Source organism: Stigmatopora nigra, chromosome 2 (genome assembly GCF_051989575.1).
Source record: "Stigmatopora nigra isolate UIUO_SnigA chromosome 2, RoL_Snig_1.1, whole genome shotgun sequence".
In the NCBI taxonomy this organism is placed as follows: domain Eukaryota; kingdom Metazoa; phylum Chordata; class Actinopteri; order Syngnathiformes; family Syngnathidae; genus Stigmatopora; species Stigmatopora nigra.
Genome location: NC_135509.1, coordinates 9,179,970 through 9,196,409, shown reverse-complemented (window position 1 = coordinate 9,196,409; position 16,440 = coordinate 9,179,970). Strand labels below are relative to the sequence as shown.

The window sequence follows — 16,440 nt, the reverse complement described above, 5'->3', positions numbered from 1 at the left end:
TTATGTGGAACCTCACAATACTATCGCACTCTCTTCCATGACCAAGTCACATGACTCTGCTCGTATCATTAATGGATTTAATCCAAAAGACATAATTGAATTCAAGTTAATGTGTCCAACACTTCCCATGACCTCCCATCATGTTAGGGCAAAATAATTCAAGGAATTGCCCATATTGTGAACATTTGCCTGCATAATGAGACTATTTTTCCCTGGTGATGATTCTCGTATCGTGAAAAACTCAAAAATCACCAGCAGGTTCAATCTATATGTTTTTCTTTAAATGTTGTATCCTGTCATTGGATGTCATGGATATATAAAGTATCTCCAATCCCTTTTTTTCCTCCAAAGTTATTTCCCACGTTAAAGCACTTGGCGAGCATATGGAATAAAACTCTCTTTTAAAGAAAAAAAAAGAAGAAAAGGGGAAAAGGAGAACAGAAAGAGGGTGGGGCGGCTATCTGCGTCAAAAAGTTGCAAAATACTATCCATCCAATAGCTCTAGCATGCAATAGTTAGAAAAGCCATTTGTTTCTTACTATGAATGCCTTTTGAGACATTCGCAAATTCAATGGATGAAGGTTTGAATTTCAAGAATAAAACCACATTTCTCATAGCAACTATGGTGAGTATCTTGCGTGAGAAAGCATGAACAGAACTTTAGTTGCCGAGATCCAAACACACTATTTTCATCTTGCTACCTACAAGTGTGAAAAACTTTGCCTCGAGGTGCTTGAGGAATCTGACAATATGCCAGTCCTTGCATAACTCCATTACTGACCTTTGCTACATCCATTCCACTAAGAAAATCATAGAAAAATAATAATACAAACCCATACATAAAAGACGCTTGAAAACTAATGCGTTAGTTACTATTTCACTTATGTTGAGCTGTGTTAAGAGCCAACCATCCTTTCTCAGATAAACTTAATAAACTCCTTTGACACCTTGTCCAACTGCTGTGCCGATTGCAGTTTTAGTGTTTCACACACGGTTCGTAGCAGCGTGAATAGCTGTTGCCAAAGAATAGCCTAAGGGATGAAATTAGAGCCCATAATGGAGGGAGAAACAATGATGTCTATTTTTGTTACAGTTATACTGTAATCTCAGTGTCTTTTCTGTGATACGTTTCATCGAGCTGACAGCATGCTGACTGGTAGAGTGCAATTATACACTTTGAAAAAAAAAAGAGCTGGGAGGAAACTGTCTCTTAGAACACTAAGCTAATACACTGTGAAATGCATGCAAAATGTTTTGCTTAAATGGTTGTGCGAGCATCGGCTCAACTTCTGAGGGGAGTTACTACATGCTTGCAGGAAATTCTAACACAGTAATATAATGCATTGTCAATTTGTTCAGCTCTGAATGAAATCATTTGTCGCAGTAAAAATGTAAGATACATAAATGAAATGACATCTGTTCAATTAGACCAGGCGACCTTTTACTTTGGTATGCAATTAGAACTAATGCTATACTAGAGTAAGATATGCAATGTGATGTTGGTAGATAAGGTCACCTCTTTTACAAGGTCAAATTAATGTTAGAGGATTAACACAGGCAAGCTTGTAGATGAACAAACGGCAGATTAGATGGAAATACTCTAACAATTGTTCATCATATTATTATGACACTGTCCACAATTATTGATAATAGAACTGTCATGGTATGCTTTGATGGTGTTCCATGGTGTGCGTAGCGAGACAGAAACTAGGAAGCAGGAACGTGCTAGTCCAAAATATAGGATATTAATGACAAAGTTGACCAAAAATGGCGACTAAACTCAGGAAGACGCACACCAAAAGGCAAAAAACAGGACTTATATGATGGGGAAAACATGAGACACAAGGTAATCCTCCCACACCAGAAATGCCATACACACGGGTTTAAATACACACACAAGGGCTGATTACCAATCACACACTTGGCCACATAAGGGAAGGGAAGCCCAGAGGGGCAAAAGAGGTGAAACGCACACTCACCCGCCGGACAGCATACAAAAGGAAAAACACGCACACATCCACCCGAAACCCCAACAAAACATGACAAGATCTGGAAAATATGCTTTATGTGGATAACAAAACAGGTAATAGAATAGTGTAGATTTCTGAACAAACTTGACTGATACTTTTAGTCAATACAGGTGAATCATAGTAAAAAAAGAACTACATGCATTTGAGAATCTAATTAAAATTAGAAAGCCTTTTAACTTTTATGGATTTAATTAACAAAGGCATATTTTCTGGAACTAGTAGTTAGCAAAAAGAATTACTTTATTAAGACAGTTAAAAAGGGGAATAGAGTGGGGCTTGGATAAAAACTTTAATGGGAATACGTTTTTAATTTACTTGGAAAACCAAAATCAATTTTTCTAGCTGGTAATTGCAGAATTATGGCATATCAATCATATTTTATCGAGTGCAGGCAATTTTCTGAGAGAGGTCTTCTAAGATACAGTGGTTAGATAGAATGAAAGTTGACGCCACACACATAGCCATCTCAGAAAAAAATCTCCATCTCCTAAAACCAGACTAATAAATATGATCCTAGGTACGAATCCACTGAGGGTAAGTAGTCACTTTAGCCCAAACAAGGTCAAGGCACAACTGATGAACTGCATAAGTAATCCAATCAAAATACATTACAGCCTTCAACAAGTCAATAATGGAGCATTTGGGCAAGAGTGTGATTGTCGCCCAGTTATTTCTTGAGCAATAGAATTTTCTCTATCAGTCTGCGACATGTTCTCACAGGCTGCGTGGCATCCCCGTTGAAGAGTACAGGGATTTCAATGACATCCCTGGGTTCTTCACCTTCCTTTTCAGCTGCCACACAAAGAGCCAAAATAGTTGAATTCTGTTTGATGTCAAAACATTGGTCTGTCACATTTTTTGAAGAAAAGCTGAACATCATGGTGACGTATTTTTCTCTCTTCTCTGTCATACCTCAGCAGTACTCGTCTCCGTTTTTTGACACAAAGAATTGTATTAAAGTCAAGTCTTTATAATCATTGGCAATCTGAAAGTATGTAACCCATTATAGAAAATTTCAAAATAAATATACCATGGAATTAAATGTTGCACACATTGGGATTCAATCTGTATTTTCTATTGATTAAATATTAATTACATTAATATTCTAGAATTAAACAACGTCCTGAAATATGTCCAACTGGACAGCATTGTAAAGTAGAACAAAAGGAACATTTAGTATCGTTGGAATCCCTGTAGCCCATGTACTTCTCAAAATGATTAAAGATTCATCAAAAGGAGGTAAAAACAATTGTAGGTCCGGGAACTCAATTGAATGTTGTCTTATCGCGCTCACAACAACACTAACAACGATCCTAAATACCAACAGCAATTAGCCTACTTTCTTACCCAGGTTGTAGGTAAAAAAACACAAAAAGACAACAACAAGAAGAAGAAAATAAACAGTCAAGGAGTCATACTGTGGTGCCACTAATATCAGCAATGTCAAAAGGGGAAAATGATTTTGTGGCAATATCTTCCTCAGGATATTATGTAGAATTATACACTACCACCTTATACACCACAACATTATACACCATGGCCTAATACACCATTCAGTTTTTCAATTATTACACTACTCTACCTAATCAGTACTTCCCCACAATGAGGCCCAAGAGTTTTATTTAGAATGCTTATTTACTGTGGATTACTAACAATCATTCCTGCGCCAACCATCAATCCCTGTCGCCTGTGTTATGACTCCAAGACAGAAATGAAGGCTGTGAAACAAGTTGCATGCTAATTAAGAGGCATGAACCAACAAAGCCTCTGCAAAAGTAAAAAAAATGTGCAGGTTTGGAATTACTCTTCCATTTTAAAACTCTTCGGTAGAACCAAACTAATTTTCTCAAAATGTTTAGTATCAGAAAGGGATCATTCTTCACACATAGACAGTCATTATTCTGGAATATAACACAATATACGTTTAAATCTTCAAAATATTGCCTCATTGATCAAACTGACCACAGTTGTCTGTGATAAAAAAACAGAAATAAAAAAATGAGGAAGTATTGACTCAAACAGATGTGCATACATTACACCTCCAAGTGCAAATAACATGTACAAAGTCCTTATAATTTTAATTTGGTGAACAAGATGTCAGACAAAAGAGCTTTGTAATTCTGCCACCATGCAGAGAGCGAGTGAGAGAGATAGAAAGAGAGAGAGAGAGCTCCTCAGGCTATCACATGATCTTCAGCAGACATCACATGATCTGTAATGCTGATAATCAGTTTGCTTCAAAGCTGAGGTGCATGCTTCTGCCTCCATTCCTCAGTAAAATGCAAATGAAAAAAAATAAACCTTTCCGCACAAATCCCATTCAACAAATGGATTTTTTTAATCAACAAATTTCTAGAGCAATCATCTTGTAATTCCAGCTAATAGCTATACCACAATATAATACTTCTATTTGAAAACAGCATTTGTCACAACCTCCCATGTCAGAAACTGCCCTTGACACTATCAACCCTCTTGATACCTAACCATACTTTTTGCTTATTTACAGTATTTGAGTTGGTATCAGATCTGGGGGATCCCTCAGTAAATTACAATAGCTGTAAGGCGAGTAGCCTACTGTGTTGAGGAGGGTGACGTAGAGAACCTGCCGTCTCCGTACACTGGCCACACATCTGACCTGCTGATGAGAAGCGCCACAGGCTGGGCAAGTGCCACTGACCTGAACCACAAACCAAGCTTGCATCTACTGACCTAGTTTTGGATTCTGCTAATGCAACACTTGTACTGCAGCATCCTTTTAGATGGCATGTGCAGTAAACATACGCCGCAGGCATTGTACCAAATCTCAATGTCATGTTTGTAAATTGATGTGACTTCTCTCTTTTTTTGTTCACATTGTGAGTAAATCAATATATTGTTATCTCAAAGATAGTATGTTGTTTTGCTTGAGCCTAGATTGCTTTCAAACAAAAAGTTGATGTCTATACTTATCTATTTTTGTGTTGCAAAAAACAGGACAAAATTTAGGACTTACGTGAAAGGGACCAGATGGAAAAACTAGCTAAAACTCCCACACCATACATGTTAGACAAACAATACACACACAAGGGCCAATTACTAATCACACACACCTGGTCACATAAGGGAAGGGGAGCCAGGAGGGACATAAGGGGTGAAACACACACAATCACCCAGACAGTACACATAAGAAAAAACATGCACACATCCACCAAAACCTTAACAAAATGTGACAACAAGTTAGTAATTTAGTACAGTATAATTATGAAAATTTTCCATACAAGTTAGTACTTTAGTAGAGTGTAGATAGGAAATTGTAAAGAAAGTCTGTGAAAAAATCCATGGCAGTACAGTAAAAGATACCATTCAGAGATTAAGGGGCCACTCAAGGGATTCAAAACTGATCCAGAATCACCTTTTGTCAGAGCTTTTCTTCTCTTTTATAATGTGAAATATGTACATTGCCTCAATTCGGGTAAGGACTGGGAAAGACAGCTAATAAATAGTGAATAAGATCTGCAGATCTGCCAGTGCACTGTACTGAAGGTACTGTCAGAGTGTACAAGAGGTTGGGATGCAAATAGAAATGTCAAAACTGTAGAATGGAAAAAATACATACCCACACTAGTAACACAGCCACCCATCAGTATTGCTGTGTATAATAACTGTCATGTTCACTTCCCAATGAATTCATTAACAACTATTGAAAAGCAAGCCAATAACACCCAAGAAAGCAGGACTGAAAATAAGGGAAAAGGTATGATGGAATTAAAGAATTGATACTGACTGAGAAAGTGGAAAGAAACATTGACAATTTTCTCCTAACTGAACCCTTTTTGTAAGTCCTGTTAAGTGTACATGTCCAGGAACAAGACCTGAATAGAGCAATTTGAACAGTGACTCCGTAGTGCTAACTACTTAACCATGGTCAAACTAGATTTTTTTTTCTTCCATACTTGTATGTCATGAATAAAAATCTAATCTGCTTTCATTTGAATGCCATTTAACAACCATCTTTAATTACAAATGAGACCACACTTTAAATTTGAAGGCAGCGAGAGGTTGCTAGTAAAAAGAAAATGGCCCATGTGTAATAAATTTCATTCCACATTGACTGCCTGCCACATCCATCTGCAGGGAAATACACAGCAAAATGTGAATTCCGATTGATGGTGCAATGGGAGAGAGAGAATGCTTGCGTACGTCCATACATCTAACTGGTGTTGTGTAGGGAAAAAGACTGGGAAGAGGGCCAGACCCTGAAGTGATCACAGAGACAGCAGCGGGAAAACACCACAGGACAGATCTATTTCAGCCGTAAACATAGAGGCGGGGTCACGTCAAGAGCATTGGCAGTGTTCGAGTTCCCACCTCCTACACGCTCATGTATTAAATATGGTTCAACAATCACATTCCCCAGTAACTCTTAAAAAAAAGGCTTACTTCCCACCCTCCAGCTGAACATTTCCTAAGAAATTCCAACAAGGAATGTGTTCTTAATGACGGAGAAACAGTCAAGAGGACAATCAATTTGTAATGAGCTGAGGTGGGAAACAACTTTTTTTTTGCGTGTAGATTTGACTCAAATTGTTTCAAATGACAGAAAACTGTCAAAAAAACTGTTTTTATCAATTGAATTTTTTGATTACTTTATTGTGAGCACAAAGTAAAGCAAGGTGTATGGTGCATATTGAGTGTGAACTTAATTTAATTCACTTTCACAATAGGTAGACATTTGAAAAATACTAAATAATTGTACAGAAGAAGAAACCCGATTGAAGATCACTGTCATACTATATAAAATTATCTGTTGGATAGATAAATTTAAAAAAATGGTTAAAAAAAATCACAAAGTTTATGTTTTGATTGACACTGGCAAAAAATGTCACAAGCATATTTGGTTCTGGTTAGAAATGTTTTCTGTGTAAAACGATCCTGGTATTATTTCCTATGTAATTTTGGAGCTCCCGTATTAGTCTAATTCTTGCATGGTGTGGCTGCTTCTATCACCAGCTCCTCCTACTTGGGATGCGGTGCCTTAAAGCTATTGGATTCGCAGCTGTCTGCATCTTGCTGAGACAGCATGATCTTCTGTGGTTGCATCATTAGAGTAAAAGATACCAGATTTTACTTTTATCCCTCCCACAGACCTAGTATCCTTGAATTGACCCTTGATATCCAGGAGATGACATAGCAGCAGGGGGGGAAAAGGGGCACCATTTTTCAGTCAAACACAGCAGCCAATTAAATGACCTGACACGGCCAATTTACCAGTACATATCAATAATTCAAGAATGGAGAGGAAGTTCCAATTTGAAAGAATGTCCAAAACATAGTATTTGAATAAAATGATCGAAATTACACGGTAACCCCAGGCCTCAAATCTGAAACTCACAATTGAGTGTAGCTTTTTTTTGGGAACCTAATGCAACACTTTCTTCACTTTTAGTAAGAAAAAAAAAGATTTTTGGTGAACACGATCCGGGTTCTAGTAGTGATCAAAGTCTACAATTTTTTTTCAGTCAGCTTGGTGCTTATATTGCAACAATAGCCATTATTTTGTGGGTCTGAATCAATTCTATATAAATGATCTAAAACAACTGCCAATATAGGGATGTATATGCTTGCTCCGATTGTAGTTATAGCAGTGAATAGATTAATATTGGACTTTTATGACCAATGAGGATTTAGTTGCCTGGAAACCGACCCTGTCAGTCAGCTGAAATAGATGTAGGATAGTTTATAAAAACAAAAAAACATTTTGGTTTATAAGTGCATAGTAAAAACAAACAAACATGAATAAATAAATATAGATACATAAATAAAATCTACAGAATAAACATGCTACCTGCTGCGTTACTGCAAGCCTGTTGTATACTCTATTGCACAAAAAAGGTCTCATTGGACATGACAGGCCTAGAATTTATTTAAAAAGAATAATAATAAGGAAAATTTTCATGTCTTAACTGTTTGACCTATTCAACCCCAACACCTGTTTAACAAACTGAATGTTGAACAGGCAGATGTGCAACATATGTATACAACAGCAGGACACTTAAGGATGGCAAAAAAGGTCTGTCTTATACATGTATCAAGTCGACATACTCATACTTTGGCGAACTTTTTAACCTCCGACAATGCGGCATAGCATCAGCACCTCCAAAGACCTTCCTTGCTAACTTTGGTGCGTGGTCGAAGACTAATCACATGTATGTGTATTTACGAACATTTACATCTACAATTAATTGAGTAAAAACTCAAAGCTATGACCAGATCCCACCAGTCTAAAATATGTCCAAATTAAAGAAAATTCTTCACTTTTAGAAGCAAGAGATTTAATTTAATACAAAACCCCTTTTAAGATAAATTGGTGGAAAAAAATAGCTTGACTTGCATATGTATTGTCCAGTCATTTCTCCTGCGTTTATCCTCATTAGAATGGAGGTAACTTCTGATGAGAAGGCAACATTTCACACTTCCATTATGTGAGGAGAATTTTAAGTTTAATCTTATTATCATGTTACAAATATTTTTGGAATACAGGACAAAGCCAGAGTATCCACAGAAAACTCTCAATCTAATATATGCTAACCAATAGTAAAAAAATAATAAAATAAACCTCTAAATTGTTGCGTGGATCTCTCTTCATAATTTTAAGGGGAAACCACCACTGCGATTTTGCCAGTTTGCAAGTATATGACAACGCTTGTTTAGGTATGTACTTCAATGAATCTAATAAGTATGTTTTTAACATTTTCTGGTAAACTGGATTACTATTCTCACAAGCTATGGCACAGATCTGATCCCCGAAGCTCAAAACTGTGATGCAGACATCACAACCAGCAAACCCCGAGCTTCTCACCTTCCAAACTTGACCCAAGAAACCTTAAATCACGAGTCACATCAGTACTGAAGACACATCCAGCCAGACACGCCCTCTACTTCAGCCTTTCACCATCAAAATGCGCACAGCATCCAGGTCAAGTCCAAGTTAGTAAACCATGTCACATTTCTCGTGCATTGTGAAGAGAGGATGCTGAGGACAGCAAGCTCCGTTTTGCCCATCGCCTACCGAATGAGTACACTTAGAAAAAAAACGACGAGAAAACAACTAGGTCACTCCAATTCCTCATCGCGAGCGCTCAGTCCTCAAATTCAGCAAAGAACCTCACTTAAAAAAAGGCTTGGAGATTCTATTGGAAAGACGTAAGATCCAAAAGCGAGGTTGAAGTGAGCCATTAAAAGCCTGCTCAGCATGGGGAGAGGTCGTCTGCAAGCGAGGAGGAGGAGGAGAAGGAAGGAAGATGAATGTTTCTAGCTCAAATGTGTCCCTCGAACAGCACCGGACTCCCCCGAACCAAACATAATAGAGTGAAGGTGAGCTCCTACCTGATGTCGGTCCGCGGCTCTTTGGAAGCAAGCGGGCTTACGGCAAGGCGACACACACATCACACACTCTCTCACGCGCGCCTACACACACTCTTACACTCACACACGCACACACATTGAATACACACACAAACGCTTATACTCCCCATCGTCAAGCCCCTCCTCATCCATCTACACACGCAGGGATGAGGAGCAAGCATCTGCACCTCGTTTTTTTTTTAAATTGTGTCACCTACATAAATTGGGATATTTAAGTTGAGTCGCGTAAACTAAGACTCAATTTGAAACATACACCTGCTAAAATAGTGACGATTCTAACACGAGATGTGACATCATGAAGTATCACCATACCACACTTCACTATGAAGGGTTTGTAATCTGTCCCTACCTTGGATTAAATCAGATTATTCATCCATAACACGTATTTCCGCATGGATATATATTGCTCTATATGGGTGTAACATAAATAAATTGATGTATAGTATGTCAAAAAACATCATTTCAGTTTATCATCTCGGTGGGAAGATGGTGTAAAATATAAAGAGGTTTTATACTGCCCCCTGCCGGAAATTTGTATGAATTGTTTTTTCTTGTCTTCACCAGGGCTTCTTTTCAAATTTCTCCTCAGCACCAACATTACTGACAATATTTCGTTTCAGTATGATGATTATTGTTACAAATTAAACATAGTATTTGTCAATGCATGATTAAAATGTTCTGGCTGGGTTAGAATGATCATTAAAATAAAACACACACATAAGTAATCAATCTATATCAACCTATGCATGTTCCAATCATAGAAAAATATACAAATTGCAAGCTGTCTTTGGGGTAGAGGGTCGAATTGAAGGCCAGCTGGACCACTTTATATAATGTTCTCATTCGATAGACACATTTACCTGCCGTACGCTTCACTTCTTGATGTCTTTCAGTAAATTTAAAACATTTCTGAGAAACTCTCACCACAGTGCATGTCCTTGATATAATATTGATGCTGATATCGTTCTGCACCTTTGTGGTTGGTTGCCAATAACAACCCCTATCTACTTGAACCTTGTTCCCTGTTGTAATATAGCTTTTGTTGAAATATACACCGTAGAGATGTAACCCTACCAATAAGTAAGAGAAAAACTTAATGGTCTCATTTACTTTTCAAATATATTATCTTTTTAACAGGACCGACAGAAATGGTTGCTTTGTTCATTACTTACACTATTAAACTCACAATTTAGAGTGTTCAAGCAGCCTAACATGCATGTTTTTGGGATGTAGGGGTTAACTGGAGTACCCAGAGAAAACCCATGCAGGCATGGGAGAATATGCAAACTCCGCACGGAAAGGTCAAAGGCCTCGATGTCAGAACTGTCAGCTGCCTTGCTATTCTTCTGTCTCATAAAAATAGCATAGTAGGTCCCACCAGAGGGCACAAGAGGGCAAGCATTGTCAATATGGATTTATTCTATACAGTATTTCATTTGTACAATGTTCTACTTACTAATTAAGAGAGATTGGATCATTTGCCACACCACATGTTATGTTATGTCTATACAAGGTGATTGTAAAGTTATCCCTTATCTCTTAGCATATATATTCTATTTCTGAACCAAAATTCTTACCTTATTTTAATATTGATAGCAGCATTAGCCACCCATTTTTGGAAGCTGCCTGGGAATGGAAAGAAGTGATTTCACAATGGACGCTTTAACTCGTTTACATTTTAAACCAAATAATTGATGTTAAAAGAAGACAACAAAAACAGATTCTGTTCCCATAGATCTTAGAATCTACAGAAAATAGAAATAAATGGCAACATATGAATAATATATATATGAAAAATATATCCCTAGATATATAGATGACTAGATAGCCACAGGGATTGAAATACTTTATTGAATTCAAAAGAGGGAGAAAGGTATTTCAAACGAAAAGAAAAAGTTGTCTCCACATTAGTGAGAGGTCATCCAAAAGCCAGTTTGGAGTAGTTGAGTGAAAAAAAAAACATCCCAGTTGTTCATTTAGAGATGATCTTATTCGCACTGTTGAGTTGTGATGTTTAAAAACAAGAGCCAATGCAGGAGCTCTGTTGTGCTTTTAAAAGTTTCCATAGCAACATTGGGCTGAGAGGAGAGGGAGGTTCAAGCCACAGGACTAAAGGAGGTGGAGTTTAAATGTACTGCTTTTTTGCTTCATTTAACCTGTCTCCCTCCCTCAAATAGACTCAGATGTTCAACCCCACCATATGCTGTCCAAAAGAGACACATTTCTCACTACAGTTTCAACGTTTTCTGTGGAGCTTTCGATCTATCCGACTCAGGAAAACCTGTCTTCATAATTTATAAGGTAGGCCACATTTTCAAGATAGTTTTGAATGTCAGAAAATATTCTCGTATAACTTCCACACTGACAATTCTTTATTTTCCATTGTAGAGACTTTCCCAAATTCTGCCTATACATCTATGTGGGTAGTGGAGAAGATCCGTGCATCAATGGAAAGCTCCATCCTACCCATGTCAACAGCAGATTTCAACTTCAAACTCGGTGAAATCATGTTTGGGGAAAAGTCGGACAAAGACAAAAAAATCTCTCTCTTCCCTAACGTCATAACCCCTGACAACATCCCAGAGTTCTGCATTCCGCCAACTATTCCTGCCCTTCAGGAGCTAAAGAATGCCGAACACCTACGAACTCTTCGTTTTGCCAAAATGAGCCTTTGCGAAAGGTCTGAGGCGGATGTAGTGCACCATGAACCTCTGAACCCTCACATTATCCAGGTGGAAAGCGTAGACGAAGGACCTTATGATGGCGTTAGCGATGAAGAAACAACAAACGCAGACCCCCGAAGCCAGGCTGCCTTGTCTCTCCCCCATATGGCCAAAGCTCAGACCTGCTATGGCTTTTGCACCTTACTGGAGAGCCCACACACCCGAAGGAAAGAGTCACTCTTCCACGAACCAGGCTCTTCTCCCCTCTTACTCCCCAGAAGCCGATCTGCCACTTGCTCTATAGTCACCTCCCCTACACTGTCTTCACCTTCCTCCTTCAGCCTCAACGCTCTGACCTCCAGACTTGGCACGAGAGGACATAATTTCAACTGGCAGGGTGCCCAAGACAGTGATACCACATCCTCAACTGAATCGTCACCCTTCAATTCGCCTCTTCTGACCAGATGCCCCACTAAGTCGTCCCTCTTCAAGGCACTGAGCCACGAACTTCTGCTATCACGGAACATTAGGAAAGCCATGGTGTCCAGGAACAATTCCTTGTCCACAGATGATGGCAGTTCGACTGATAATAGTCCTAATGTGATGAGGAGGGCATCTGAGGACTTAGCAGAAGGCCTCCCTAGATGCTATGGTCTGGCACCCCCAACTATCTTCCCCACGGATTTGACGCTGCATAAGGAACGGGCATTGAAAGAAAAAATGGTTCCGATAGGGAAAGATGGCAGCCTGAGACTCTCGGCAGAGTACTGCTCAGAAAATCTAAGACTGAGGGTACGACTGATCAGTGCGGAGGGTTTGTACCCTTTGTCTGTAGACCCCAAGATCATTAACTGCAGTGTCAGCATCTCACTGGCGCCAGGAAAAATCCAGAAACAACGAAGCACGGTCATCCGAAAGAGCCGCAATCCAATCTTCAATGAAGATTTTTTTTTCGACGGCGTCTCAGATGAAGACATCAACGTACGCTCGCTTCGTTTTAAACTAGTCAACAAAATGTCTACCCTTAAAAGAGACTATCTTCTGGGTAGCTGTGATCTGCCACTTAGTACCATGATCACTATAGGCCATTGATTTGTGAAGTAAATTCCAAATGTTACTAAGGTGTTACATTATTTATTTGAATCTTATTTGTAACATGATTTTTTTTAAAAACAAATAAATAATTACAGCCACCACCTAAGTTTGTATACGATTATGTGTATGTACTGTTAATTGAGTGTGTGTTTTGTTTAGTTGGGCTAAAATGGCTGCTGAATCAACAGGTGTGTGAAAACAATCGTCTCATGTTTCTTTCTTAGACTGTTGTTTCATCCTGACCTTTTCCTCTGATTGAAAACATCAATAGAAACCAGAAACCTATGAGGGGGCGTTTCCCCATTGCATATGCATTTTTGGAATGGAAGTTTTACCTATTGTACTGCCAGTAATAATTACAAAAAAAATGAAAAACATGGCTAAGACATCACAAAGAAGTACTAAATCTGAAAGCTAATTTAAAATGAGATATAGAAATAGTTGGTTGTACAAATTTTAAGCATGCGTTACCTATTTTATATATCAGTTTACCTCATTGAAAGTAGAGTAGAAGCACCTAATTTCACTCTAAACATATCCTTGCAGTTTACAGCAATAACCTGCAGGCTTAGAACTGCCACTATAGCTACTAGTTAATGTTTAATAGGTTTCCTGTAAGACTCGGAAATGCTGCGATAGAGAATCTACACGGCAGGGAATAAAATAGCATGTGATTATTGCATGTAAATACCCATTGCTGCTCAACAAGGGTCATAAAAATATACTAAATTGAAAGACTGTTTTGGGTCTTTTTAAGACGAATATTTCATTGCAGATTTGATGTTACATTTGATAAACCTTGCAAAAAGGGGTAAATATTACTCATCATAATCCACTTTCAGTCAGGACAAATCATTTATGCAGCTACAAAGAGCTGCCATACAATATGAGTAATTGTAATGGTAATAAGGGCTTTTTTTCCAGAAGTACTTGGTACAATAAATCAGCTTTTGTGTTCATGTAATAGATGTGAGAAGCATGCACCTGACAAATAAAAGGAAATACAGTACTTATTAATTGACAGCATGTAATTTCTCTATGCACAAGAGGTGTTTCCAGTTCCTTTGTGGGGCAGATCCTGTCGGATACTTTAGTGCTAAGTGTTGACTCAGCTGTGAAATAGCCATAATAAACGGAAATTACCTGTGATTCACCTTGCGGCTCAAGCGCAGATAGTATCTAAGGGATTTTCACTGATTCTCACTTTGAAAGAAGCAATTACATTAGTTTAAGCCTGTTGGCTAAAGCTGCATTAGGATCACGGCCACAGTCCATGCTGGGGATGAATGAATGAATTAATAGTAATGTTGGACTTTTAGCTTATGAAAATACATTTGAATTGAATCACTGTATTTTCCGGACTATAATCTGAACTTCTGTATAGTTTGGCTGGCCCTGTAACTAATATTTAAGTTTTTTTTTAACTATTCTGTTAACAGATGCTCATTTAGCCTGCTGTTTTTTATTTTAGTATTTTTATTTTAACGTGTTTGTTCTTGGTTTATGATTAAAATATAATATTGCCCTCCCAAAAGCGCAACTTATATATAGGTGTGGGTTATAGTCAAAATATGGTATATTAGTTAGGAATGGATTCTATATTGAACTAAGTACACTAGCATTATTTATCCATTTAACTAAATTTAGCGTCTATCTTTCCTGGAAAACATCGTAATCTCCAGACATAAAAATCTCCACCTGCACATGGCAAAAGAGCAAGATGTGGCACTTAAACCTGATCATAAGAAGTGATATTCTATTCTATCTGCATAAAAGATCTGTGTGTCATGAATGTAAATGCAGAAAAAGGGAAGTGCACTAAATTAATCTTGAGTGTCTGAAAACAGTTGCTTAGTTACCTTCAGTAACCAGGATGCCTTTGCCATCACTAATGCATATTTACAAAGTAATTATCTGGAAACAACAACACGTAGGTTGACATATTTTATCGATATCGTGAAATGTCAGAATTGTAATTTGTGGCAAACCGCCCTGGTTGCTAGAAAACAGTGATTAAGTTTTTATGCCAATAACAAGACAACTGGCTCCTCCCATAGAACTATCTTTTGTTCACTAAAGTAAACGATTGTGGTCATACTCTCGCTTATCGTGTTTTGCCAGGTTTACTGAATACGTCACTTAAAATGTCTGTGTAAATACATAGACGCGATGAATTCTGCGGAATCTTTCGGGCTCAAAATGGAATGTTGGCAGGGTGATAAAGGCTTGAGAACACAAGTTGTTACCATGACCAATGTTGACTAACAAAATAATGGCTTTCATCGTATATACACAAAATCAGATCAATATAAAAGGCTTTATGAATATGTACATACTGAATTGAGTTCATCAGGTGATGCACATTTTGACCTAATTTAGAGAAGCTACAATATTCCATGATGTCACCTTTTGGTACCGTGGGTAGTTTTAGGACCATGGGATTACATTTTATGGCTCTCTCTTCCAATTGGCAAACATACTGAGCTTTGGCGATTAGCACAAGTAATGTAAACAAGCACACAGTACAATATTAGAAGTACGTCACAGGTCAGGTTAAAGACAGACATGTCTCTGAAGTTAAAACCATTTGACCTTAACAAAAAAAGGTGATTAACAACTCTATTAGAATGTTACTTTACGCAATGATCTGGACAAAAAATAAAGGACAGATCAACTTAGTAATGGCATTACAGGCTCAGTATTGAAAATCTCTTAGTGCAGAGCCATATTTCAGTTGAGAAATACTAGCATAATGCGACAGATTTGAATGTAAACATTTACTGAAGCTTACTCTCACATCTAGCAACAATAATGGCTATTCTATTATCTGTGCACCTGCTTTAAGCAGCACCACCCACTCATTCCCCTAAATTGCGCTTTGTACAAAACCCAACGTACCCGGACCTCCTCTCTATTCAATCAGGTTTGTATAAACAGCTGAGACGTTTGAACTCTGGCAACTCCGGGTTTTCAGTTCACAAGAAGGTCAACAATGAGCGTGACAGTGAGTTTAGGACACCAGGGTTTAACATCATGTCAAATTGGTAAATAAGAGCTAATAATATCTCATCAGCAGTCTGCCCGTCTGTATTTTTCCGTCATCAAAACCCCATGGCAACGAGGGCCATCTTCAGGGGGAAACCATAGAGATCCTGCCTTTCATGTGTGAGATGCTTTTATTTTACTCATACGTTAATCCAGGCTGCTCTTGCCTGAGTAATTCAAGTGCTTGACGCCAGCTGTCAGTG

At 38.1% G+C, this 16,440-nt stretch overlaps 2 protein-coding genes across 4 annotated transcripts in view; one reads left to right on the top strand and one right to left on the bottom strand.

Moving 5' to 3' along the window:
* Positions 1–9,527, bottom strand: part of tln2b (talin 2b) — a 65,652-nt gene extending 56,125 nt beyond the window's left edge. The window contains exon 1 of one of the 3 annotated variants that reach the window (XM_077712262.1): positions 9,396–9,527. The gene's annotated coding sequence lies outside the window, so the exon portion shown is untranslated. Of the gene's footprint in view, positions 1–5,022; positions 5,109–8,868; positions 9,332–9,395 lie in introns of those variants that run through there. The other 2 variants (XM_077712264.1, XM_077712263.1) reach the window with 2 other exon arrangements.
* On the top strand, positions 9,036–13,889 carry c2cd4a (C2 calcium dependent domain containing 4A). Its single transcript, XM_077712270.1, has 3 exons — positions 9,036–9,383; positions 11,612–11,735; positions 11,823–13,889. Exon 3 carries the CDS (start codon positions 11,852–11,854, stop codon positions 13,187–13,189), a length of 1,338 nt encoding a protein of 445 aa, XP_077568396.1. The 5' UTR covers positions 9,036–9,383; positions 11,612–11,735; positions 11,823–11,851; the 3' UTR covers positions 13,190–13,889.
* Positions 13,890–16,440: the final 2,551 nt, after the last annotated feature.

Coding starts and splice junctions, on each gene's coding strand:
- c2cd4a (XM_077712270.1), top strand. CDS start 11,852: ATGTGGGTAGTGGAGAAGATCCGTGCATCAATGGAAAGCTCCATCCTA.